Source organism: Mya arenaria, chromosome 11 (assembly GCF_026914265.1).
Source record: "Mya arenaria isolate MELC-2E11 chromosome 11, ASM2691426v1".
Classification (NCBI taxonomy): domain Eukaryota; kingdom Metazoa; phylum Mollusca; class Bivalvia; order Myida; family Myidae; genus Mya; species Mya arenaria.
In genome coordinates this window covers 40,355,363-40,379,897 of record NC_069132.1, presented here as the reverse complement: position 1 = coordinate 40,379,897, position 24,535 = coordinate 40,355,363, and the positions used below count along the sequence as shown (strand labels likewise).

Sequence of the window (24,535 nt, the reverse complement as noted above, 5' to 3'; positions counted from 1 at the left end):
TCATCAAACTTAATCAGAAATGTTTCCCGTTGATGAACTTAAGGACTTATTTAGACTGGGTCTCATGTGATTAAAAATAAGTCATTAGGTCAAATCTTAGATTGTTTTTGTCTTGAACCATATCATGATAATGGTTCTTTAGATTCTGTTCTAACTTGAACAGATTGTTACCCTTGATGAAATGCCCTGCATTTTAAAAGTGGGTTACATGGGGTCAAAACTAGGTCACTAGACCAAATCTAAGAAAAATTTTGGGGACATACTAGGGGCAATATATCTGGTCCAATAATCATGAAACTCGATCAGAATATTTAACTTGATGAAATCATTGACTACCGGTAGTTTAAAACTGGGTCACACGAGGTCTGAAACTAGGCCACAAAGTCTTCTCAACACACCTTTCCTTGGTTGTCCACAATTCTGGGAACTTTTGATTTGAATGTGATAAATAAATGCAACGTAATCATGATTGAGAGGTGTTGACAGATTACTCATGAAAGGATAGTCACAGTGCAAGTTGATAAACTGCCAAGTTTTTTTTCTAAATCACATCCCAGAATCAGGATTTTTTTCAAAATCCTTAAGGTCAGGGGAGTTCTGGGAATATAGCCAAGTTTGTTTCCTTGGTGGTGGTCTTATCTGACCTGATAAGCTCCTGCCTGTCCAGAATCAGCTGCTGTCTGAAGTCCTGTGTATTGCTGCAGCCCCCAAACCCCTTCCCAATGTGACAAAACATCAAAAGATTCATAACAAACTACATTTGAGAGTAAATAATTTATTTCAACAGAACATAAAACAAACAAAAAAATTGTGATACTTTGAATGCTAATTAACAAACTGGTCAATACTTTATATGAAATGTGACAGGTTCGAGCGCTATCTCTTGAAACTATGGTTCATTTCAAAATGAAGTATGATATGATTTGTTACTCCGGTCAAGGTGAAAGATTTAAGGTTAGTTATTATACTACATACACAAATGTTGAATATTTCATCCTCATTTTCACCATATTGGAGAGATTTTTCTTTTTCTTCTTTTTGTCCATACATTAACTACCATTTCAGAACAAGGCGGAGCTTAACCATGCTATAAGTAGCATGTGGATATATAACAACACTATTCAACTAGAGATTGCTTTTTTGAAAAAGCGCTTGTCTCCCCTATTGTGTGGTCGTAGCTGAGAAAAAATAAATGATGGACATGAAATTTGTAACTTTGGACTGGAGACAAACCAACAGTGAAGTTTGGTTTATTCGATTATATTAAATAGTGAAGAGAAGAAAGTGTTGTTGATTAATCATGGAAAATGTAAACGAAGTTTGCATTGTATGAAGTTCCTGGGTGCAAGCGTTATTCAATTATTGATCGGAAACCATTTTTCAGCTCACAGTCATCGTGACCATGACCTTTTACCTACTGATCACAACATCAATAGGGATCATCTACATAACCAACTTGCATACCAAGTATTAAGTTCTTGGGTGCAAGTGTTCTTTAGTTACTGAGCGGTAACCATTTCTTCAACTCAAAGTCATGGCAACCTTGACCTTTGACCTACTGATCTCAAAATCAATAGGGGTCATCTACTAGTCATGACCGACTAGCGTACCAAGAATGAAGTTCCTGGGTACAAGCGTTCTTAAGTTATTGAGCAGAAACCATTTTTAAGCTTAAGGTCACCGCCAACGTATCATTTTTTACCTGAAGGTAACCTTGACCTTTGACCTTTTGATCTGAAAATCAATAGGGGTCATCTTCTAGTCATGAACAACTAGCTTACCAAGTATGAAGTTCCTGAAACCAAAGGATCTTTAGTTATTGAGCGGAAACTTTTTCTTCACTTCAAGGTCATGGCAACCTTGACCTTTGACCTAGTGATCTCAAAATCAATATGGGTCATCTTCTAGTCATGACCAACTAGCATACCAAGTATGAAATTCCTGGTTGCAAGCGTTCTCTAGTTATTGAGCGGAAACAGTTTCTTCACCTCAAGGTCACGGTGACCTTGACCATTGACCTACTGATCTCAAAATCAATAGGAGTCATCTACTAGTCATGAACAACAATGAAGTTCCTGGGTACAAGCTTTCTTTAGTTATTGAGCAGAAACCATTTTTAAGCTTAAGGTCACTGCCAACATAACATTTTTTACCTGAAGGTAACCTTGACCTTTGACCTTTTGATCTCAAAATCAATAGGAGTCATCTAATAGTCATGAACAACTAGCATACCAAGTATGAAGTTCCTGGACCCAAAGGATCTTTAGTTATTGAGTGGAAACCGTTTCTTCACCTCAAGGTCACGTTGACCCTGATCTTTGACCTAGTGACCCCAAATTCAATAGGGGTCATCTACTAGTCATGACCAACTAGCATACCAAGTATGAAGTTCCTGGGTCTAAGAGTTCTATAGTTATTGGGCGGAAACGAAGTGTGACGTACTGACTGACTGACTGACAGACTGATGGACTGACTGACGGACAGGGCAAAAACAATGTCTCCCCATGAATGGGGGAGACATAAAGATATTACACGCAAATGATTTTTACATGGAAGGTCACCACGACCTTGACTATTGACCTTGTTACCCCCAAAACAATTGGGATCATCTAGACATCATGACCAACCTCACTTCAAAGTTTGGTGAACCTAGATCAAAGCATTCTCCTGATATTGCACGGAAATATTTTTTTACATTAGAGGTCACAGCGACGTTGACCTTTGACCTTGTGACCCCCCAAAATATAGGAGTTTTCTAAACCTCATGATCAACCTCCCTACCAAGTTTGGTGAACCTAGGTCAAACCATTCTCAAGATATTGAGCGGAAATGTTTTTTACATTGAGGGTCGCCGCAACCTTGACCTTTGACCTAGTGACCCCAAAAACAATAGGGATCTTCTACACCTCATGACCAACCTCCCTACCAAGTTTGGTGAACCTAGGTCAAACCGTTCTCAAGATTTTGAGCAGAAATGTTTTTTATATTGGGGGTCGCCGCGACCTTGACCTTTGACCTAGTGACCCCAAAAACTTTAGGGATCCTCTACACCTCACGACCAACCTCCCTACCAAGTTTGGTGATCCTAGGTCATGCGGTTTTCCAGTTATCGATCGGAAACGAAGTGTGACGTACGGACGGACTGACGGACTACCGGACTGACGGACAGGGCAAAAACAATATGTCTCCCCCAGAGAGGGGGAGACATAATAATATCTGAGCACTAGTTATTGAATGTCTTCCTTGACAACATGTAACTAAATAATTACCGTATGTCACCCACAAACCCTTGTGATTGAAATAATACAACTTAGCAATGTGCTTGAGTATAATTTGAATAACTAGGGTAGAGAGTGAAGAAACTTGAAGGCTTAATGTGAACCATAGATTCAATAGCAAACACTTGAAACACTGTTACAGATTTGGCTCAAAAATATATAAAACATTGGCTATAAAGCACAGACAATAAAGCAAATCATCTATTTCAATGCTTAATATTTTTAACATTAGGTTATTGACAAGTAAGAGGAAATAGCTGTTTTTGTAGATGTCAGAATAAGATGTATTATAAACAAAAATAATTGAATAATTGATATTCGTTAACATGATGATTATTAAGGAAACAGATGTACAGTAATTGGAATGGTGACCCCATATAAATTTGGTATCATATAAAAGGGTTAAATAAGAAGAGGATTAAGAAAAAGATAATAATTTCTCTTCAAATTTCACAGAATAACAGAACAAAAATACAAACTGCCATAACTTTATATGTAATGTATTTTCATTTATTTTATATATAAGTAATCAGTAAGCTAAAATTACCCTTTTAAATGATACTAAAATTATATGTGGTCACCAAGCATCAAAGTTTAACATTTCTGCTGAAGGCTGGATGAAATTTCAAGATAATATATGTAAATAAGAATTGTATAGAAGAAAACAAATAAAACAAAATTAAAACGAGTATACACTATTTGGAACTAAAAACTCATGTACAGTATGGCTTGTGCTAAAAAACAACGGAAAGCCGGGAATGTACAAGTTCAGAATCAAGTCTATAATTTGTTTATTTCACCTCTCTAACTCATTTTGTATAATAATAATAATAATAATAATAATAATAATAATAATAATGTACTTAAATGACCAGATGAGTTGTCAGAATTGAAGAGGTCAAACCACCCTGATATAAATATTAACAAGTGTTTAACCGATGGAGAGATTTACCGAAGGACTCCACGCGTACTTTGACCAACCCAATTGCGTTCATATCCCCGATAATGACATCAACCCTGCAATTCATTCTTATATTTACACCAATAGTTCATTATTTCATTCAAGAATTGTTAAAAAAATACTTCATTTCATTGAAGAAAACCTTTCAGTAATCCGTTCTTACCCATTCTGTAAATAGAACGACCCGACTATAACCGGAAACATTTTTTTCAAATGACGTCACAATAACGCGGGAAAAGATCAACCACTTGAAATCACTTTAAATGGTAAAATTAAAACAATTCTAGTACGAATATATTTAAAATATAATAAACTTACACATTTAAAAATGTTGATCTATATTTTACGGGACCTGCACGCACAATACAAACAATAACAAGATCAATAGCTTTCATGTATATTGTTATGCAATGAATTACGATCCGAAGATGTTGCGTTTATCGATCGATGAACGCAATTGCCGAAAGGCAGTTCATTTAAGGAACGGAAGTTGAGGTGTAAATATTACGGTATGTCACATGATCTCTTACATTATTGATACAGCAATAAAATGGACTATGACAATCCTAGAATTTATTAACTCCAGTCAACATGTCTTCATTTGTCCAGGATTTTCATATGACTAGAATATTTCTTGGTAAAATAGTTATGAATATTTATATCCAGGTGATTTGGTGTCATAATGTTGTTCTTATTCTTATTTATGTATTAATATAATAAATATTGGCAATGGAATTTGTAAGTAGAATACCGGATACATGTACATTAACACAGCAAAAGTAATAAAATTACTAAAACAGTAATTGGAATGCTGGTATGGCCGTTTATGGAATGAGCAAACTGGGATGATATAAAACAAAACATGATACTTAATTAGTAAAAACAGGGGAGTCGCTGAGCAAAAAAGTCGACGCTTATCTGCCATATTTGTTTCAGTCGAAAAAGGGGCATAACTCAACAGTTATTTAAACAAGAGTTATGGGGATAGCTATAATTCTGATTCTCTGAGAACCTATATACCAAGTTTTATTTCAAATTCTTGAAATGTTTAAGCGTTGAGGCAAGGTTTAAGTTTTGCACAACAATGTCAACAATAATGACACCAAGCATGACAACACTTTATTTATTTTCTTTAAAAAAACAATTTAGCTGAAATACATAATTAAAGCAAACCAAACTATATAACACTCCTACAGACTTTAGATTCCTGCTACAGTTGCTGTTATTTCTTTGATACTTTGTTGAAACTCGCAAAACACATAAATAAACTAATCATATCATACATGTAGCTAGCACTTATAATTTTATTCTTGGCAAGAAGCAATCAATACTCAATGAAATGGAAAACAGTTTCTATTAAAAGAAATAACAACCAGTGACCACACATCTTAATACTGAAGTGAAACATTAACTTTGGAAAAGGCAACAAAAAGTAAACATACTGCCCTTATGGAAGTTAAGGCCCAAACTTCTCAAACAATTATAGGGTCAAGCTGAGCTCACTATTTTTGTTTCAGTATAAATTGTATAACTTTTCTTCTTTAAATGAGTTTTGAGACTTTACAAGGAAATTGTTTAAAAACAAATGTTGATCAAATATGTTTTGGTCTATAAAATTAAACTTGAGCAAGTAATTTGGTTAAGTGAACAATTGATAGTTTAACCACTTATGCTATATTTTTTTAGTTATAATACCCCCGAAATTTTGAGAAATTGGGACCTGGCACTTATTAGCCACACATGTATAAGTTTCTTTTCCAGACATGCATACAGGTAGTATAATAAATATAAGTTAATTCTTTCGTTGTACAAAATATATGAAGTAGACAGACATTTTTTTTAAAAGTAATAAAAAAGTTCTTGAGTATCATTTTTACTTATTCAATCTCTACATCTTGATTATAAAAAAATGAGGTTTATTTTAATATTATTTTATGAATGGCTTGGCTTTACAATACTTTGATAAAAATCAAACATATGTACATGGTATGGTTTATAAGAAATATAATTGTTAATAAATTCTTGAGCATTAGATAATTCTGATACTCTCTTTAATAACATGTATACATTGGGTTGATTGTTCAGAACTTTGTTAAAAGTTAACAACAATGTTAACGACCTCATTGTTAACTTTTAAATCTTTACTCCTCCGAAACTTAAATGGGCATGCATGTCATTTACAGTTTTCCTTACAAAGTTTGAGACACAGGTTTCAGATGTTTTATCTAAGTATATGAGTATGATACAAAATAATTTCACCTTTTAATAGTAAAATAAATGATTTTAACATTGTTGTAAACTTCTGAACAATCAGCCCATTATCTGCTAAAAAATACAAGTTCCAATATGGAATGAGTAATAATTATCACTGAATGAGTCATGTCATCAAAGGAAAATTTTGTCATGCCATATTGATCCTACCCTATTGTGAATTGCTATCATCACATTTTAGTGAAATTAACCATCGGAGGCCATTTGATGTCCAGAGAATGGGTTATTGTTTTTTTTGGCATATTTGTTTATTTCCTGCCAACTAGGTTGGTTATTAAATTGGAACCTGACCCTAAACATATAAAAAATTATGGGAGTTTGGTTTGTAGTCACCAAGTTGGAGAAGCGGATTTTCTCCGGGTACTCTGATCCCCCCCACAACACAAGACCACACTCTCGTGGAACATCGTGCCAACAAGAGTGATTAAAATAAAATTATATAAAGTTTAAACTAAACATATAATCAATTTGGTACGGCCTTTATTCCTAACTACTAAATATAATACATGTATAATACATGTAACTATTTGAGCAACTCTTAAGGTGGAACAAGTCTACAGTACATTCATACACAGCACTTGCTTGCACTCAATAAATCAAGATCCAACGCTTCTTTCCACCGGGAAGACTCGTGAGTATGAACACAAAAATCTCTATAAGATACAAGTATCTTTATAAGATATAAAAAATCTTTACAAGATACAAGAATCTTAATAATATACAATAATCTTTAAAATTGAAAAGAATCTTTATAAGATACGATAACCATTTTGAAATACGAAAATCCTTATAAGATACACAAATATTATCAGATACCATTATATTATAAGATCAAATAATCTTTAAAGATACACAAATCTTTATATATTATATAATACGCACATGTATCTTTATGAGAAACGAGAATCTTTATAAGATACAAGTCAATATTGTTTTTATGTGATTAAGAATCTTTATATGTATACATGTAGTAACAATATACACAATATCTTATTAAGCTATTTGGCGACTTTATGAGTATGTAGATTCTCTTTTATGAGGACACCAATTATTTTTTTTACAATGACCATGGTCAATACTCATTTGCAACATAGATGCTCAGAGATAAAACAACCATTTAATGAAACACTCATAAAATCTACCATTACAGCATACAGGTTAATTAAGTTATTATAATCAAATCTGGGTATTGTATCCATTTTATTTTTATATATTTTAACATTTTTAATACTAAATTTTCTGATGATTTTTTCTCTCTCAAGAAATCTCAATGATTGACAGCTGCCATTTCCAGTGTAAGTTAAATGAGAATATATTAATAACAAGAGATGTTTGTCAAACATTATGCCCCCCCTGAGCGCCATGTTGTCAGGATTATATGGACAATTGAATGAAATATGCATGGAATGAAATGACAGCTGATTTGTTGCTGTTTTAAGATTATGACCATTTAAGTGTGAGGATAAAGTGTGTTATGACCGTCATGACCTTTGACTCTAAGAACTCAAAATCCAGAGTCATCAGCTGGTCACCAGAAACCTAAATGTCAAGTTTGAGGGCCATGGGTGCAGGCTTTGTCAAGTTATCACAAGACAAGTTTTTTTCGTTCAAGGTCACTGTGACCTTGACCTTTGACCCGATGACCCCTTAAATCATAAGGGGTCATCTACAAGTCAGATGCAACTCCAAGTCAAGTTTGAAGGCCATGGGTTCAGGCGTTGTTGAGTTATCACTCGGACAACCTTTTACCATTCAAGATCACTGTGACCTTGACCTTTGGCTCTATGAATCCTAAAATCAATAAGGGTGATCTACTGGTCAGGCTTAACATCCATGTCAAGTTTATTGATCATAGGTTCAGGCATTGTTGAGATATCAGTGGGGGAAGATTTGCTAACTTTTTTGCGTTAAAGGTTACTGTGACATTGACCTTGGCCTGATGACCCCCAAAGTCGATAGGGGTCATCTACTGGGCAGGCCCAACCTTCATGTCAAGTTTGATGACCATAGGTCCAAGAATTGTCGAGTTTGCTTTCAAGGTCACTGTGACCTTGACCTTTGACCCCTAAAATCAATAGGGGTCATCTACTGATCAGGCCCAACCTCCACTTATCACTCGGACAACCTTTTACCATTCCAGGTCACTGTGACCTTGACCTTTGGCCAGATGACCCCCAAAAATAATAGGGGTCATCTAGTGGTCAGGCCCAACCTCCAAGTCAAGTTTGAGGGCCATGGGTGCAGGCATTGTTGAGTTATCACTCGAACAACCTTTTACCATTCAAGGACACTGTGACCTTGACCTTTGACCCATTGATCCCAAAAAACAATAGGGGTCAGCTACAGGTCAGGCCCAACCTCCAAGTCAAGTTTGAGGGCCATGGGTGCAGGCATTGTCACGTTATCACTCGGACAACCTTTTACCATTCAAGGTCACTGTGACCTTGACCTTTGGCCTGATGACCCCCAAAAACAATAGGGGCCATCTACTGGTCAGGCCCAACCTCCATGTCAAGTTTGAGGGCCATGGGTGCAGGCATTGTTGAGTTATCACTCGGACAAGCTTTAAAATTATTTTACCATTAAAGGTCACTGTGACCTTGACCTTTGACCCGATGACCCCCAAAATCAATAGGGGTCATCTACTGGTCAGGCCCAACATTCATGTGAAGTTTGATGACCATACGTCCATGAATTGTTGAGTTATCACTCGGACAAGCTTTGGTCTACCGACGGACCGACCGACCGACATGCCTGTGCAAAGCAATATACCCCTCTTCTTCGAAGGGGGGCATAATTATCTCACCTAAGCAAATAAATACAGCAAAAATAGACAAGATTTGGATAAATAATTCACAAAAAATGTAACAACCTTGATACATTTCTGACAAAAATAATTATAATTACCAGTATAATAAAACAATAGAAGAGGTAAGAAAATTCACAGTATATAGAATTGAATATACTCATTTTAAGAGCCCTTTAAAATCAATGGTAGGCAAAATAAAGCTTTATTGTTTTATGGACAGATAATATAAATTATCAACAATGGCAAACACAATTGAAACTAAAACAGGACACACTTTCTTTCAAGTTTACAACCTGATAATTATAGATCTCTTTCAATGTGTGTAGGTAAAATAATGCTTTGTTTCTGATAATTGGCTGTTTGTTCAGAACTTTGTTCAAGTTAACAACGTGATTAACAACATGGTTGTTAACTTTTGAATGTAAATAGTTGATTATATGCTCATATATTTTAAAAGAACAAGTACATAATTGTCTCAAATCCTGTTAGATATACTACAGATTACAAATTTTAATGTATCCATCAAAGTCCAGAACTGTGAATATTTAAAAGTTAACAACGATGACTCTAACAACATCGTTAACTTTAACAAAGTTCTGAACAATTGGCCCATTGTTACATATGTACATATATTTAAAAGCATTGGTGTTTATGTTCAGGAAGTAAAAGTTATTGTTAAATATTAACAAAATGTAGAGAAAGCAAAGCAAATCAGTTCCCTTTCACTCATAAAGACATCAGCAACCCTAATTAATGCCATACATGCCATATCCCCCAACAGGGGGAAAAATCCATCCCCTGGTCCCCCGCCTGGGGATCCATATCCCCTGTAATTTAAAAAACAAGAGGCACATCAGTGCCTGTGCTCCACTGGCCAAAAGGTTCAAGCAAAGACCACCTAACGAACATTTTCGTCAAGTTTCATAGAAATACAATCATCAATTTTTGAGGAGAAGTTATTTAAAAAAATTTTTTACTTTAATAGCTCTGGCTGCCATGTTGTGCAGTGGACCGAAATGATTTGGGCAATTTGAGTAAAGGAGCACCAAACAAACATTTCTGTCAAGTTTTATCGAAAAAAGGTCATCGGTTTCGACAAGTCGTATAAAGTTTTTTTTATTTTTTAGCTCTGGCAGCCATGGTGTGCAGTGGACTGGAACCATTTAACAAATTTTGGTTAATGACCACCCAAGGAACATTTCTGTCAAGTTTCATCAAAATCTGATCATCGGTTAACATTTAATCTGAATAGATTATGAAGCAAATATCTAACCTGAACAAGAACTGACGAGATAGAATCGACTTGGTGTTTCACTTACACTTTTCGGCCATTTAAGTTACTAAAAATAGCTGTTTCATAAACTTTCAGAATGTCACTTAAACGAAAATTAATGTTCAGTCTATATATACTTTCCTATGTATAAATGTAAGGTTTTTAAATTGATCTTTTTGTGAGAACTTTATGCTTATATGTTTACTTAAAAATTATTTAAAGATGCTATAGGTGAAAAATTAAGGAGGTAATTCAGTAGTAAAATGTAATCAAAGCTATTAAAGCATGGCATTTCTTTTCTAACCATGTTGATATTATTACAGTCTATTCAAGCAAGATGCCTTTTGTTTTTACATAGTACCCATAGGTTCTGAAAAACAAGGAGCACTATTCCCAACAGAAGGATGTCACTCCCTATCACTGCATGAGCATCATAATAAAGAAATGTGTACTCAAACTGCAAGCTGCTCAATTGAAATAGGTATTTACCTCAAGCATACAGTTTTATAATGTGGCAAAATAGTCGGACTACTAGATTGTCATTCGGACTAGTAAAATATGCCATTATGCTAGTCCAACTGGCTAGTAGGTTAAAATGTTTTTCGTGAAGACTGCGGACGAGAAGTCCTTAAAGGTTTTTCTATTTTTAACTCTCGCAGCCATGTTGTGCAGCGGACCGGAACCATTTGGGCAATTTTGGTTAAAGGGCATCCCGATGAACATTTATGTAAAGTTTCATCAAAATCTGATAATCGGTTTCTGAGAAGATGTAGTTTAACGTTTTTTTCTATTCTTAGCTCTGGTGCCCATGTTGTGCAGCAGACCAGAACTGTTTGGGCTATTTTGGTTAAGGACTACCCAAGTAACATTTCTGTCAAGTTTCATTGCAATACGATCATCGGTTTCTGAGGAGAAGTCGTTTAAAGGTTTTTCTATTTTTACCTCTGGGGGCCATCTTGTGCAGTGGACCGAAACCATTGAAGCAAATTTGATAAAGGACCATCCAAGGAACATTTCTGTTAAGTTTCATCAAAATCTGATCATCGGTTTCTGAGAAGATGTTCTTTAAAGGTTTTTCTATTTTTTTGCCCTGGCAGCCATGTTGTGCAGCGGACCGGAACCATTTGAGCAATTTTGGTTAAGGACCACCCAAGGAACAATTCTGTCAAGTTTCGCCTATCCGTTTCAGAGGAGATGTCGTTTAAAGATTTTGCTATTTTTAGCTGTGGCGGCCATATTGTGCAATGGACCAGAACCATTTGAGCAATTTTAATAAAGGACCACCAAAGGAACATTCCTGTGAAGTTTTGTCAAAATCCGCTTATCAGTTTCAGAGGAGATGTCGTTTAAAGTAAAAGTTTACGCACGCACACACGCACGCACGCACGCACTCACGACGGACAATCTGTGACGACATAAGCTCCATGGCCTTCGGCCAGTGGAGCTAAAAAAACTAAGTCCAAAAACTATTATAATTTGAGTGTATTTCTGTATTTATTCTTATATTATAAATGCAGATATTGCGCAAATTTTCGCCGCGTAAAAATCCCCTGGTGTAATTTCAAAATCCCCTGGAATTCAGACCAAATCCTCTGGGAAGCCTCTCAGAAATATGGCATGCATGTAATGCCCAAGTTATATAGAGGATAATAGTTGGTTTGTGTGTAAGATTGTTATATGTTTCACCGATTTAGCACCCTAGCTTTATTTTATGAGTGGCATAGATACTCATTACAGTGAAACAAACAATTTTTATTTCTATTAAATGCCTTAAAAAAATATAAATGACATTTTATTATAGCCTTTCAGAAAATTGTGCCAAATTGTATGCAAACTTATTGTAATTTCATAAATGATGTCCAGAAATTGTGTCCCAGACCTGTACGCACTGAGAACGGACTAAAATCTTAAAACACAACCAGAAAGCATAAAATAAATAACTTCATTGTAAAAAGCAGCGTCAATGAGGATATACATGTAGTTAGCAGGAGTGATAAGGTGAATGTATGAAGAAAAGGATACATTTCATTACCATCATAAATCTTATCTTCAAACATTGAATGATTGAATTATAAGGATAAAAACAAAACAACCAAATAATAGATGTTCGAGTATGTACATAAATATCACAGCTAAACCAACAACATAGCTTACATGTTTGTTCATAAGTAAAAGAAAGCTTTCTAGCTTTAAAGATGAAAAACTAAAACACCCCATATTCCTCTAAAATATCGAACCATCAAACTACATGTACATGTATTATTAATATTGAAACAAAATGATTCAAAAATATTAAAACAAATGGAATAAAATATTATAACAATATCATTTAGCAGGGTTTATGATCAAGTATTCAAACAAGCTGTTATTAGGCAAAAATGTTAGTAAATGAAGTTCGAATGCCAGGATTGAAGTCACAAGTTCTTATACAAATGCAGTTGTTTATCTATTTTCTTGCTGTAAAAAAATTAAACAAAAAAAAAAATGAGAAAAGCTAAGCTTCTTTAATCTTATTTTCATGCTCTGAGAAGATTTTTGAAGAATTGTCCTATAAGCAAAGAGATCTATCACATACTTAAAGCTGTTTGTGACTAAAACAAACAAAAGCACCACTGAGTGAAACTTACGCTTGCCTGTTTGTTTTTTTGGTCAAACAAGGGGCATAACTCAACAATCATTAAAGCCAGATTTTCAGGTCTTGCCATACATGTGCTTATTGTCTCTTGCAACATGAGCATGACATGACATTCCTTTTGAATATCTTTGAAGTTATTTTTAGTAACCAATGCTGACAACAACAAGGCCAAGACATTTCCTTGACCTTTGACCTTTCTTCATAAGACAGACAAGCTAAAAATACCTCCTACAGTCTCATAACATTTCAAAGTTTTCAAATTCAATATCATCAACTAAATTAACATCAGTGTAAACTGTCCCATTTGCTTTATAATTATCATGGGATGGACTAGATTCTGAAGATTCGCTCTCCAAAAGATTGGTTTTACTCCCTCTTGTTTTTGGTAGACTGTCCCCACTTATTCTTCTTGCTTTCATCTTTGTGGTGCCCAGACTGGTTTCATGTATGACAGGAAGTCTGGTTTCCTGCTTGATTAGTCTGTGCGGTTCCCTGTACACACTTGTGGGTGGAGTTTCAAACACTGTCTCCTCCTCCATGTCAATCAAGCCTGTTCAAAAATAAGAAATTAGTTTAAAAATAGAAATTCAAGTCATCGCAACATGATTACTACAATTTATATGTTAAATCAAATTCAGAAAAGAGGCTGAGCACATAAGCCAACACTTATTTTTTCTCTTTAAGGTGATCAAGGGAGACAACTCAAAAAGTATTCAGCAAGAGTTTTAGTACTTGCAACATACATGGAAATTTAGCCATTGCCAGTTACAATACAAATATCAAGTTGTGAAAATAAAAATAAAAAATGAAGCTACCTGAGTATGGCAATTTTCTGCACAGAGCAAATGACTATACCCTTCACTTTAAACAAAAAATGAAACAAACAAAAATCGGTTTGAATACTTTGAAGCTACCTGAGTATTGCAATTTGCTGCACAAAGCAAACACTATACACAGACTTTTTCAAACAATTTCAAACAATTTAAAACTCAGTTTCCCCAAACAACGTAAGACCATATAAATAATTAAAGAGTGATCAATATAACGTTGTAATAACATGCTTTACAATTGTTGTAAACTAAATACATTTATACTAAGTTGGCTCGGCTGAGAACAAACCATTGTGGGATACCCCCAATACACTTCTACATTTTGCTTTGCTGTGTACCATAAGCAATCTTGCTAGGAAATTCTCGTAATTATGAACAATTAATGAGGCAATTTCTTTGGTTCTGCAAGGTTCCAGATGCTTTCTCATAGAAAGATATTCTGGCACAGCAAAATCCAGAATTGAACCGGATCCACCTTTTCAGTACTATTTTTTTGCATCAGTCAAGTCAGGGAAAGGTTACCGTTAATTATTTAATTGTAAAATGCAATCAAGTATAACAGGAAAATTTATTGGAAGGAGAGTTGTCTCCCCTATCTCATTCATTATTATTAATATGAGATTTTGTCAGTCAATTGTCCCACAGTATTTATGAAGTATAACGGAGTTAAGTACCATGGTTGCCGATGATGAGAACAAACACACCGGCACCAACACTCACCGGCTGCTTCAAGGTCATACTGAGGAAGGGGCGTGTCTCCCTTTATCAGGTACAGCACAGATCTCGTTGGCCAAAACAGATGAATGAGAACTACATATGACAGCCAGTCTGCTGCATACATAATGCCTGGGAGACAATAAAAATCATGGTTACAAAAGAATTGATTTGTTTTTACCAAATATGTAGTTCCAACAAGTATTTGAAATATATGTTTTGAAAATAACTACTATTCTTCGCAACCACACATGCAAAAACATCTGTTTTTTAATAAGGCACATGTCTGTTAGAGCAGAAATATGTTTTGATGCACAGCATTGTAAGAACAAATTTTTTTTAAAGGAAACTGTAACAGCAACTGTCCATGGAAATTTTTTAATTTCAACATGTATGACTTATGTTGCTTACAGTTTAAACAAAACATTTTAACTGTATACTTATTTTACATGTGTCACTTTGAATCATAAAAAATATCACAACAATTATTTTCTTGAATTAGAAAGCCTAATTTCTACATTCTTATAATTATCTAACATTGTCAAGCATTAATTTTTGATACATTGCATGTACATGTAGCATCGACTTACTGAGAATGGTTTTATATCGCCACAAGTATGATATTTGATCAGCGATGAGAACAAGGACAGGTAGATAGAGAAGCCAGACTAGGTAGAAGGCTGCAAACTGGTGGAAAAAATCCAATCTGGGACTGTGTTGGCCATGTCGTATTGTGGCTCGCAGCTCGAGGAAAAACCAGACCATGATGATCACACGGAACCCCACGATCAAGTAGCCGGGCCATGAGTTCCATTCATCAACGTTGGTGATAATGTCCATCTTTATCTGAAAAAGATTGTTGACATCAGCATAGTTTTAATTAAACCTATATTTACAGTCAAGGGGCAGTATTAAATATAAATCTTATCATTATCCTTAGATGTGCATCAGTGATTCCATTAAGTCTACCAACTATTTTTACAGGCAAATCAAAACACGCAGACTTTACTCTTAGATCTTAGTTGGTTATTGAATACAGCTAAAGATCACAGTCTTAGAAAAGACAATGGATTACAATACAATACAATTCAACTGAAAAAAGTACATTGAAATATCAATTAACTTTGATTTGACAGTTATATTTTCTAAGCATTAAAAAGCAATGAGTCAGTTAATGAACCTTGTACCATGTTTCTTGTTTTATTTGTTTACATCTATTCATTAACTCCCATATTGAATTGGTAACGAAAAGATGGAGCGTAACTGGTCAATAACTATTGTGCAGAAAAATTACACATCACCCTGCTGAAGCATCGTGTATAATTTCAATGTCTTTGGTTAAGGGACCAGAGTGCACAAACTATTATTTGCAACAGAAAGTTATTGACGTAAAATGTTTACTTACAAGACTCATGATGAAGAAGACAGCATTCAGTAATGTATAGATGCCCCAAAAACAGAAAATCTGTTTCTTTGATGATAACTTCATAGTGGTAATAGTCCATCCTTTTGCAACTACTAACAGTAATAGCATAAATAGGCACTCAGCAAATATTCCTAAAAAGTTTCCAAGCACTTTTAACCATGAAGCACCAATACCATTAAATGAAAAAATGAACACATGTAAGAAATTAAAAACAATTCCTGTAAACTCTGTAACTATGCACGCTGTCAACATTTTTGTAATCCTATGAACTTGTTTAAGGTAAGCATAAAGCCATACTATCAATGTTGGTATATACACGACGAAAAATATGGCATAAATTTCAAACACATCATGCATTTCAAATGAAAACTGATGCTCAAATGGGTTAAGGTGTTTTGACGCTGGGTCTCCATTTACGAGCCATATATCATAGTCAACTTCGATGTTTAAAGTTCTGATTTCAGTCCATTTGCAGGTTTTCGAAGGTCTTTGACAAGCAACGAGACTAAGGTACCAAAACCTGTGAAAAAAAAGTAAGTATCAATGTAAGATCATTAAAAAACATGTTATCAAATAATTTGACTGCCAAATAGGCCAAAGTTTTTCATATAATTAACTTCATATTAACACATGTAAAGCAATAATTATAAAATTATTCTTTCAACAATTTCATAGAAAAGCGCAATGAATTGGCACTCAGCAATATTTTCAAAGACAATATTTTTATCATATGTTTAAATTTTACCTTGGCTGTACGGAATTTTGTACTTTGTACGTAAACTGGTAACCTGGAAGAACATTGGCAGGGTTATCTTCATCTTTGCATAACTTTCCAACTGGACATGGAACTTTTCGAAGGAAGTCCTCTCCATGAGCAGGATCAGCATGGCACGGGTAATCAAATGCCATTGTGTCAATTTTGTGAAACATTTTTTCACAATTTTCCGCCCCATAAAGAGTAAGGTTTCCATAAAATTCTAAGAAATAATCGCTGTCAACAAGAACTAGAGTAAAATAATTATTGTTTTTCTTATCCTTTGCTGTTATATTTCCATACACAAAACCTTGAGTATCTGATAAAAGACCCGGGTCAGTTTTCTGAAATCCAAACTTTGCCAAAAATAAGAAAAAATCTGACGTTCTCCATGTTCCCTTCAAGTGTAAAGCACCTGTAAACCTACACATGCAAATGAGGCATATGCAGAATGTCTGTAACTTGAAGATATATTTCATGATTTATTTTATTGCTTCAAATAGTAAGTATTGACATGGTTTTCTTTCGACAGAAGGCTTGAAACACGTATAACTATGTTGACATTTCTTACTTCCGGGTCAGCTTGACTACATTACAACTTCCGGTTAATTTACGGGGACATGCGTAGTAGAGCTCGTTCACAAAAGCACACCCTACAATCAGTGCCATCTGAGACAATATACATGGTAAGTTTGCATGTATTTATTAGTCTACGTTTACGTTTAAACGATATTTATATCTTGAAACAAATTGTTCATATAAGGGAACTTTCAAATATTAAGCGATTCATGTACCGTATTCTAAAAAGAAAAAAAACAATTTAACTCTTTTACTGTATACAGAAGACAATTTAAGTATGTATACACGCTAATGTACATGTGTACTAAATTTTAACCCTCTATCATGTACATGAGCCTGCAAACCGTACTTTACTCCTTCGTTTTCAGCCACTCATATATGGTAATGTAGACTTTGGCAATTAAGTATAAATAAAAACGTAACTTTAACAAACATTTTAATTCTGACCGGCTTTATTAAACCCAATTGTACTTTTTTGAGCGCATTAATTTTAAAGGCTTTTACAAGGACGTCCACTATTCAAAAGGATAATTTCAGCAACCAAGCAATTTATCGGCCTATCTCTCTAACATGTATATAATGCACCAGTCAATTGTAACCACGGCCCCCAGGTCCGGGGAACAGCGGGGACTTTGACTAACGGTCCAGCCAATCCCGGGTAAAACCACCGCATTCACTCGGCACTGCGGGGCCACCTGGAATGTAAAAACACGGTCGATTTTCCTCGCTATCCCCGGTAAACCGGGGGGGGGGGGCGTGGTTACAATTGACTGCCGGTGAATAATGCAAAATCTTAAAGCGCAATATCTCTCTGCACACCTGAGATCTCCAAATCAGGAATAAACACTGAAGGCTAATGAGTTGTATATGTGAACAAGGTCTTAATGGTTAAAGTCTATAGTAATTCATTGATGGTTTGGCATTCAGGATGCTGAAAACAGTAATATCAGTGCATTCTTAAAAAAAACGACATACGGGAGGGGACACCCGTCCCGCGCTCACCCAATATAACACTAGGAGACCACCTCATGAAACACTCACATTTCCAAGGCTCACTCAAATTAAATTGGCGTACAATTCAAAATCCTCCAGGAACGCCCTGGTTCTATATGATCTACAGCATGATTTTCGAGAAAAAACACTTATGCGAGACCCAATTTAGTGAGCTGTCTGACGTCCACGTTTAAATTTTTGAACTAGGGCAGCACCTTATCATCGTCAGTTTCATAAGTTAGTTTATAATTGTAAAATCAATTTCGACAAATGCAATATATTGTTGCGGGAAAGCCGAGGGGGTTAAATGGCGGAGGGAAAATAGTAAAGGGGTATAAGAGGCATACCTAAAAATGAAACGGACGTTTATGGATGAGCTTTAATTGTATTTATTGACAAAGGTTATACTCAATCACACACACTTTACAGGAGATGGCTGACGGTATGCGAATTACGACAGTTGAAATGCACACGGGTGGGGAACCGCTCCGGGTTGTCACTTCCGGTCTGCCCGAGATCAGAGGGAAAACTTTACTGGACAAGCGGCGCTACATCCGCGAAAACTTGGACCACATCCGGAAATTCCTGATGTTCGAGCCCCGGGGTCACTATGACATGTACGGCGTGTACCTCGTCGAACCGGACGAACCGGGCGCCGACCTAGCCTGTATTTTCATTCACAACGAGGGGTATTCTACAATGTGCGGCCACGCGGTTCTCGCACTGGGGCGGTACGCCGTAGACAAAGGGATAGTACGCAATCCAACGGCCCCTTCCACACGCGTTGTAATCCAGTGCCCGTGTGGACCTGTGGAGGCGCACGTGGAATATACCGAGGGCGGGCAGACAGGCGCCGTCGCATTCAACAGCGTCCCTGCTTTCCTGTACATGAAAGGCATGTACGTTTTTTTATTTTTTCGCATTTAACAGAGTAGCTTGTCAGTGTTTTGCCGTTATATATGCATTGGTTAGTGTTACAATCTTATTAACGAGACTGTGTAATCTTGCTGACATGCAAAAAACAACAACAACAACACGAAAACGAAGCAAAACCGATGAGAGAAAGCAATAGGTATGCGTTATAATTAATGGTTTGCTTGTACAGTAAAATTGCGGTCATTCGAACAGGCGGTCGTTCGAGAACTAGCGATCGATCGAGGTCGAGGCTTAGTCCCGACCATTATTTCTTCAATTTTCGTATTAAATATACTGACTACGGATCAAAAGCTAAATAAGTCGAGGACTCGAGCTCCAGTGCCGGTCCCAAGTACACAAATAATATCTGATGAACCTAAATACTGAAATATCCTGTTACGTACTGTTTGTGTTTGACTCTTAATATGACGCTTTATTCGTTATGTTTTTGTTGATGTTTATATTATGTAAATTGCCATGACAATATTTCTAATAGTCACAGACATTTTTACGTCGCACTGCCAATGAACTTTGTTATTTGAATCGATCCCTTTATCTTTCTCGGACTCATTTTTATTTCATCTTTCTCAGACGTGGAAGTAGACGTGCCCGGTACAGGCGTGGTTACGGTTGACGTCAGTTACGGCGGCGCGTTTTATGCTCTCGTGCCTGCGTCCAGACTCGGCCTTGACCTCTCCACGGCGTCCATACAGGACATAAAACAAAAGGCGGGACAAGTTACTGGTAAATTTAATATGTAATTAGCGCACTCGCTTCTCACCTAGAAGACCCGGGTTCGATTTCCGGCCTGGGTGCATGTGAGTTTGTTTTGTGGTCAGCAAGCCGGACAAGTGGGTTTCCTCCGGGGTACTCCGGTTTCCTCCAAAGCACAAGACCACACTCTCGCGTAAAATCGTGCCAAATAGAGTGATTAATATAATGCTGTAATAACTTGTCACAATCGTTGTAAATATATAACTTTAAAACTAAAACATATAAATATAAATATACACTAGTTGATTTCTTTTTAAAAGTTTGATAAAAATAAACGTCCAATAAAAATACATCATCTGATTGTTAATCTGTACTTCATCAATTTAGCTGTGGAAAACTGGTAATTTAAAAGAGAAAAACATTAAGTTTAGCTCATTTGTTTTTGTGAAACCTTGTTTTGCAAACATTTTTACCTTTATTATAATTACTCCAGAATCATTCAATATATTAACATGGAACTTAGCACACATGCTACCAGTCACAATATGCACTTAGTGGTCAACATAATATTTTGTCTAATGAGAAGTCAGTATTTCTCAAGTTTTCCTATACATTTATTTCTCATAGTGGAGTAGTTTTCACTGTAGTGTTGGCTCGATATACCGATAAATCGATTTGCACGCTGTAGTGTCGGGAGGTAGAGTTATATGACTTACCTGCTGACAGTTGGGTATAATTATGACTTTTTACTCGTTTTCAAAAATAAATTTACATGACGGCATTGAACCATAAGTCAATAACGAAGACAAAAGGTCATTTTACCAGTACGGCAACGGAATTGGCCAGGCAATTTTCATTATTTGCATGCTCATTCGATGTTATTTTAATTGTCTACAAAAAGACGTCAATTTAACCATTTTGCATGGTCATCAGAGTATAGGTTTAAGAAAAGGCTTGTTAGTTAATACATTCGCAGTTAAAATACCTTTTGTCTGTTAATCATTTGATTCTAGAAGTAATTTGTTGTTTTGTGCAACACTCTTTGTTGGTGATTTTTGTTTACATGTTTTAAGTTTTTCTGAAATAAAAAGGTTTTACTGTTTATTCAGACAATTTTGTACTATATCTATTGCTGTATCGTGTCGACAATACGTATCGCGTATCGCCAACTCCATATTGGAATACGTATCGTATCGAAAAATTCTGAGCAATATCCAGCCCTAGTATTCAGTTGTAATTGATTAAAATCAGATGGCGTGGTTGGCACATTAAGCGGGTAGTTTACATAATATTATGTAGATCACTTAAACCTTAAAGATTGTTAGGATATACTTTCTCAAAATAAATGGTTATGCGACGGTGAAACATCAAACCATTTATTTTTGTAATTACATACTAACAGTATTCAACCCGATTACAAAAGGGCCGATAACTGTTGTTCGAATTATCAAAGATATGTTGATAGTATATTGTACATTATAATTATATGTGAAAGCCAAATTCACACTGATATCCTCCTTTAAATCAATATTAATGCATTTTCTGATATAATTACCGAATGTTCTCCTTTCAGACATCCTGCGGCCCAGCCTCCAGTTATCCCACCCCGACAGTCCTGACCTCGCCTTTTTATACGGTACCATAGTAACGGACGGAAATGACATATTTTCTGACAAAGAGACGGCCAATGTCTGCGTATTTGCCGAAAGAGAGGTTCATATATACGTTTATTATTTATGTCAGTATTTTGACTTCACTGTCCAGGGTGTGGATCATGACCACTTAAGGCGACTTTAAATTAATTACTAGATTTTCATCCCCGCCCGCCCCCTCTTTTGACGCCGCCCGTTAAACTTTATTGACAGAAATAAAATAATGCTGAACTAGGGACTGTAATTTCGTATCGGTCCGGTACTGTCTGAGAACGGCGTTTATTCATACCTACGGTGGCGATGTAAAACATTCACATGTAAAAAAGGAGAATCGTTACGATGATGTTCGTGGTTAGTCTAAAAACACATGGATAGGTCCCTTATGCAATACGAAAGAGCATGAACACATATTCAATGGCCAAACAGTCAAATAATAATAATAATAAAAAGGTCAACCCCGCCCGCATTTAAAAAAAAATGAATGAATGAAAATCTAGCAATTTATTTATATTGGCCAAACTGACAGACATGAGTGTTGCGGTCATAATGCTACCTGGTCCAAAATCCAAGATACGTTGTTTGTTTCCGATTTCACGACCAAATATATATATATATATATATATATATATATATATATATATATATATATATGTATATATATATATATTTATTCTAATTTATTTTTTAAAGTAAAATTCTGTCATAATATTATCACGATAAAATCGTCGTGACTTAATTGGTCTGGGATAATTAATGCGTCGTTTACGTGCAAGAGAATAGCAAAATGGTGAAACAAATAAAGATCAGAAAACAACTGTATGCTGGACATATAAAAATATCACTTCATTTCCACATTAACTTAAAAAAATGATGTCTCTTAATACTCTGTATGGTATATACCCAAGTTTTCTTTCTTTCATGTCCTAAAATTTAGTTTGCTTTTTCAGGTAGACCGAAGTCCATGTGGATCTGGAGTGACCGCGCGAATAGCGCAACAGTATTTTCGCAGTCTGATCAAACTTGACCAAAGTCGGGAGTTCCGGGGCCCCGCGGGGTCGAAGTTCAAAGCCCGAGCAATAAAGGAAGTCCGATACGGACCACATGATGCCGTGGTAGTTGAAGTTTCTGGGAAGGGGCACTATTCGGGGGAATGTACATTTACTCTTGAAGATGACGACCACATCGGGAAAGGCTTTCTACTTAAGTAGAGGAATTTTGGGTTGAATAGGTCAGTGATATAAGCCCCACCTAGGGCAAGTTATCTTAGCCTCTCAACTAGTTGAAGTGTTTACTCCGTTTCAAGAAGCGGCACTCAGATTCACAGTAGTTTGATGGGAATGACATCCTGCTTTGGTGTCATATGACCTGAACAAAATTCAGTGACATTTAACCTATAATATAAAAAAAATAATCTTGCTTCTATGCTTTGAAACAGATTTATCAAAGGGGTCACTCCTACCAACTTTCTAGCATAAAATAACTATGAATTACTGCAGTTTAACAATGTCAGAAATCAGAAAAAAATTAAATGTTTTCGGATAAATGTCACTAAATTATTTACAAGTCATATGACACCATAGCAGGAGTTTTTTTACAATCAAACTACAGTAACTGTTCTTAGATTTATCACTGAGTAAGGGAAATAATGTGTGCAAAAAATATTAAGTATCGAGTTTTTAAATTTTTAAGTAAAATCAAAGCATTGAATGTACTGAAGCTGCGACTGTCAAGAAAGTGATGCTTGATTAAATAAATAAACGATGAAATATTGTAAGGTCGGAGCAACCTAGACGGTTAGTCGTGGGCAAGACGTTGTTTAACAGCAACTTGGATAAAAAAAGAAAGAATATTGTGGACAAATATAAGACAGTATTTAACATATTCTTGGATTGATGGTTTCATTTCCGCAAAATTCGCATTCCCCATGTCCTAAGTAGTTATCAACATACATAAATGTGGGCCATATTTTAATACATACTAACAATAACGAACTTATATCTATATCAATGCAAGTGAGAAAAATAAGATGAAAGCTTGCTTTCACGTTCAGTGAAAGCTGTATATATAAACAGCAACTGAATATAACGACATTCTCCTTATACGGACGATGATAGCTGGTCCATTCACTTTGTTGTGTAAACCAAGCCACAACCTGCCCATACCGACAGAGATAGTAGAAACCAGCTGCTGATATTCAATATAAGTGTAACGGTAAAAGTAACGGTATAATGCATAGAGCCACTTGAGCAGGGTTTGATTGGAAACAGTTTTGTGCTATTGCCAGATGTATATAAATATATGCGAGATGCATTCCGGTTGTATCTGGTGAAAATAAAATATGACATGGCCGAATTAATAAAATAACCAACCATTCGTGAGTTTTATGTTCTTTACAATGAAAATACTCATATAAGCCACCGTGGTGGTTTGTTTAATGTGAATAGCTAACTACACTTGGCAAGTTGACAGCTATATATATTTATAAACATCGGCTTCTTTGGACATAATTCAGTTATGGAATTGCTACACATGCACATGTATATAAAGTGTCCCAAACTAAGTTTCATTGAACACTTTGAGACGTGAACAAACCTACAGGTTCAAGTTTTTGTCGACGACATCCGACATCATCACTTCCTACTGTATTTAGAACATCCACATTTTACGATTATCCTTTATGTATGCGGTCTTTCTTATAAACCTTATATCGTCAGCCAACTCGTCTTAAGTT

The 24,535-nt window shown here is 35.6% G+C and overlaps 2 protein-coding genes across 2 annotated transcripts; one reads left to right on the top strand and one right to left on the bottom strand.

Annotated features, from left to right (window-relative positions):
- Window positions 1-765: 765 nt before the first annotated feature.
- Window positions 766-17,523, bottom strand: LOC128208298 (uncharacterized). Its single transcript, XM_052911839.1, has 5 exons — window positions 16,943-17,523; window positions 16,177-16,717; window positions 15,362-15,617; window positions 14,778-14,903; window positions 766-13,777 (listed from the first exon to the last, which is right to left on the bottom strand). The coding sequence occupies exons 1-5, from the start codon at window positions 17,428-17,430 to the stop codon at window positions 13,464-13,466; spliced, it is 1,725 nt and encodes a 574-aa protein (XP_052767799.1). The 5' UTR covers window positions 17,431-17,523; the 3' UTR covers window positions 766-13,463.
- Window positions 17,524-17,590: 67 nt separating this feature from the next.
- Window positions 17,591-24,177, top strand: LOC128209043 (trans-L-3-hydroxyproline dehydratase-like). Its single transcript, XM_052912859.1, has 5 exons — window positions 17,591-17,637; window positions 18,953-19,418; window positions 20,030-20,182; window positions 21,726-21,865; window positions 22,752-24,177. The coding sequence occupies exons 1-5, from the start codon at window positions 17,635-17,637 to the stop codon at window positions 23,010-23,012; spliced, it is 1,023 nt and encodes a 340-aa protein (XP_052768819.1). The 5' UTR covers window positions 17,591-17,634; the 3' UTR covers window positions 23,013-24,177.
- The last annotated feature ends 358 nt before the right edge of the window (window positions 24,178-24,535 follow it).

Bases quoted from the DNA above. Each gene is read 5' to 3' on its own strand.
- LOC128208298 (XM_052911839.1), bottom strand. From the start codon at position 17,430: ATGAAATATATCTTCAAGTTACAGACATTCTGCATATGCCTCATTTGC. The intron at 14,904-15,361 runs GTAAGTCGATGC...ATTGTCTCCCAG, and splicing joins GCGATATAAAACCATTCTCA to GCATTATGTATGCAGCAGAC. The intron at 13,778-14,777 runs GTGAGTGTTGGT...ATTTTTGAACAG, and splicing joins GTATGACCTTGAAGCAGCCG to GCTTGATTGACATGGAGGAG.
- LOC128209043 (XM_052912859.1), top strand. The intron at 20,183-21,725 runs GTAAATTTAATA...TTCTCCTTTCAG, and splicing joins AAAGGCGGGACAAGTTACTG to ACATCCTGCGGCCCAGCCTC. The intron at 21,866-22,751 runs GTTCATATATAC...TTGCTTTTTCAG, and splicing joins GCGTATTTGCCGAAAGAGAG to GTAGACCGAAGTCCATGTGG.